At 45.2% G+C, this 1,276-nt stretch overlaps 1 protein-coding gene across 1 annotated transcript; it reads left to right on the forward strand.

Moving 5' to 3' along the window:
- Positions 1–5: 5 nt before the first annotated feature.
- LOC21383739 (12-oxophytodienoate reductase 1) lies at positions 6–596 on the forward strand (the record flags this gene model as incomplete). Its single annotated transcript, XM_010114809.2, has 1 exon — positions 6–596. A coding segment is annotated over one exon (456 nt), but the record flags the coding sequence as incomplete, so codon positions are not given.
- Between the last annotated feature and the right edge of the window lie 680 nt (positions 597–1,276).

The raw sequence follows: 1,276 nt of genomic DNA on the forward strand, positions 1-1,276 counted from the left end.
TTGAAGCCATTGTGAACGAGATAGGGGCAGATAGAGTTGGAATAAGACTATCTCCATTTGCCGAGTTCAACGATGCGAAAGACACTAATCCGGAAGAGCTAGGGCTTTACATGGCGAAATCCTTGAACAAGTATGGGATCCTCTACTGCCACATGGTCGAGCCAAGGATGACGATGACTCTAGATGTAAGCAAGACCGACCTTAGTCTTGTGCCAATGAGGAAGGCTTTCAAAGGTACCTTCATTGTTGCGGGAGGTTACACCAGAGATGACGGGAACAAAGCAGTTGCTGAAAATCACGCTGATCTCATTGCTTATGGACGTTTGTTCTTGGCTAATCCGGATTTACCAAAGAGATTTGAGCTTGATGCGCCTCTAAATAAGTATAATAGAAACACATTTTATACACCAGATCCTATCATCGGTTACACTGATTACCCATTTCTCACGAACACTATCTAAGTACTTGATAGTTGGTGCGTATAATGTGTAAGGTCCTTGAGGGAGGATTTATTTTAAATTGTACTTTTTTTCGTTTTATAAAATTATTCTATTGTAAGATTTATATTTCATTATGGCTTTCAGTTAAAAATCAATAAAGAGTGTCGTTTTATCATTTTTATGACGAGAAATGTGGCTTAATGAATTTCATGAAATCCATAATTCTCAACAACAACATCCAGCATGACACACAAGACCCCTTTTACGTCACCTCATGCACAACTAGACTCGCACTGTCGCACACTCCCAAATGTCCGACCTTTCTACACCGTCAAGGCGCGATCCAATCCGACTTCCCTCAGAGCCATGGCGGCGCTTGGCTCGGGCTGACTATATTTGATAAATTATAATAACGATGTTCGATTCGAGGGACGAACTCGAAAAGATCTGAAAATGGCACCCTAAATACGGAAGACATGAGCAAAGCGCGGTGCACGTTGGGGCCCAAATACGGCTCTCTTCCTGAGGAAGTGGCGCCGCACCATCAAGCGGCTCGGATCACCGTCAGGGCGTCTCCCCATTGGAAGCGACGCCATGCATTCGCTTGCGTACATAGGCGCCGTTGAGGCTGCCTAGTCGGCTCGGCTCGCCCTGCCCTAAATGCGCGTACTAGACATCGACGGCGGCTTCACGGCTCGCCAACAGTTCGAAGAAGCGGCTTCGAACATAAGAGCCGCTATGCAAACTTATTTGCGGAAATAATATTTTACAGAAAAATTATTCAGTTTCGTCGGGTCGGCTTTCTCGTTAGCCGCCAATTCATCGAGAAGCGTGTA

This window comes from Morus notabilis, unplaced genomic scaffold (assembly GCF_000414095.1).
Source record: "Morus notabilis unplaced genomic scaffold, ASM41409v2 C11396956, whole genome shotgun sequence".
Classification (NCBI taxonomy): domain Eukaryota; kingdom Viridiplantae; phylum Streptophyta; class Magnoliopsida; order Rosales; family Moraceae; genus Morus; species Morus notabilis.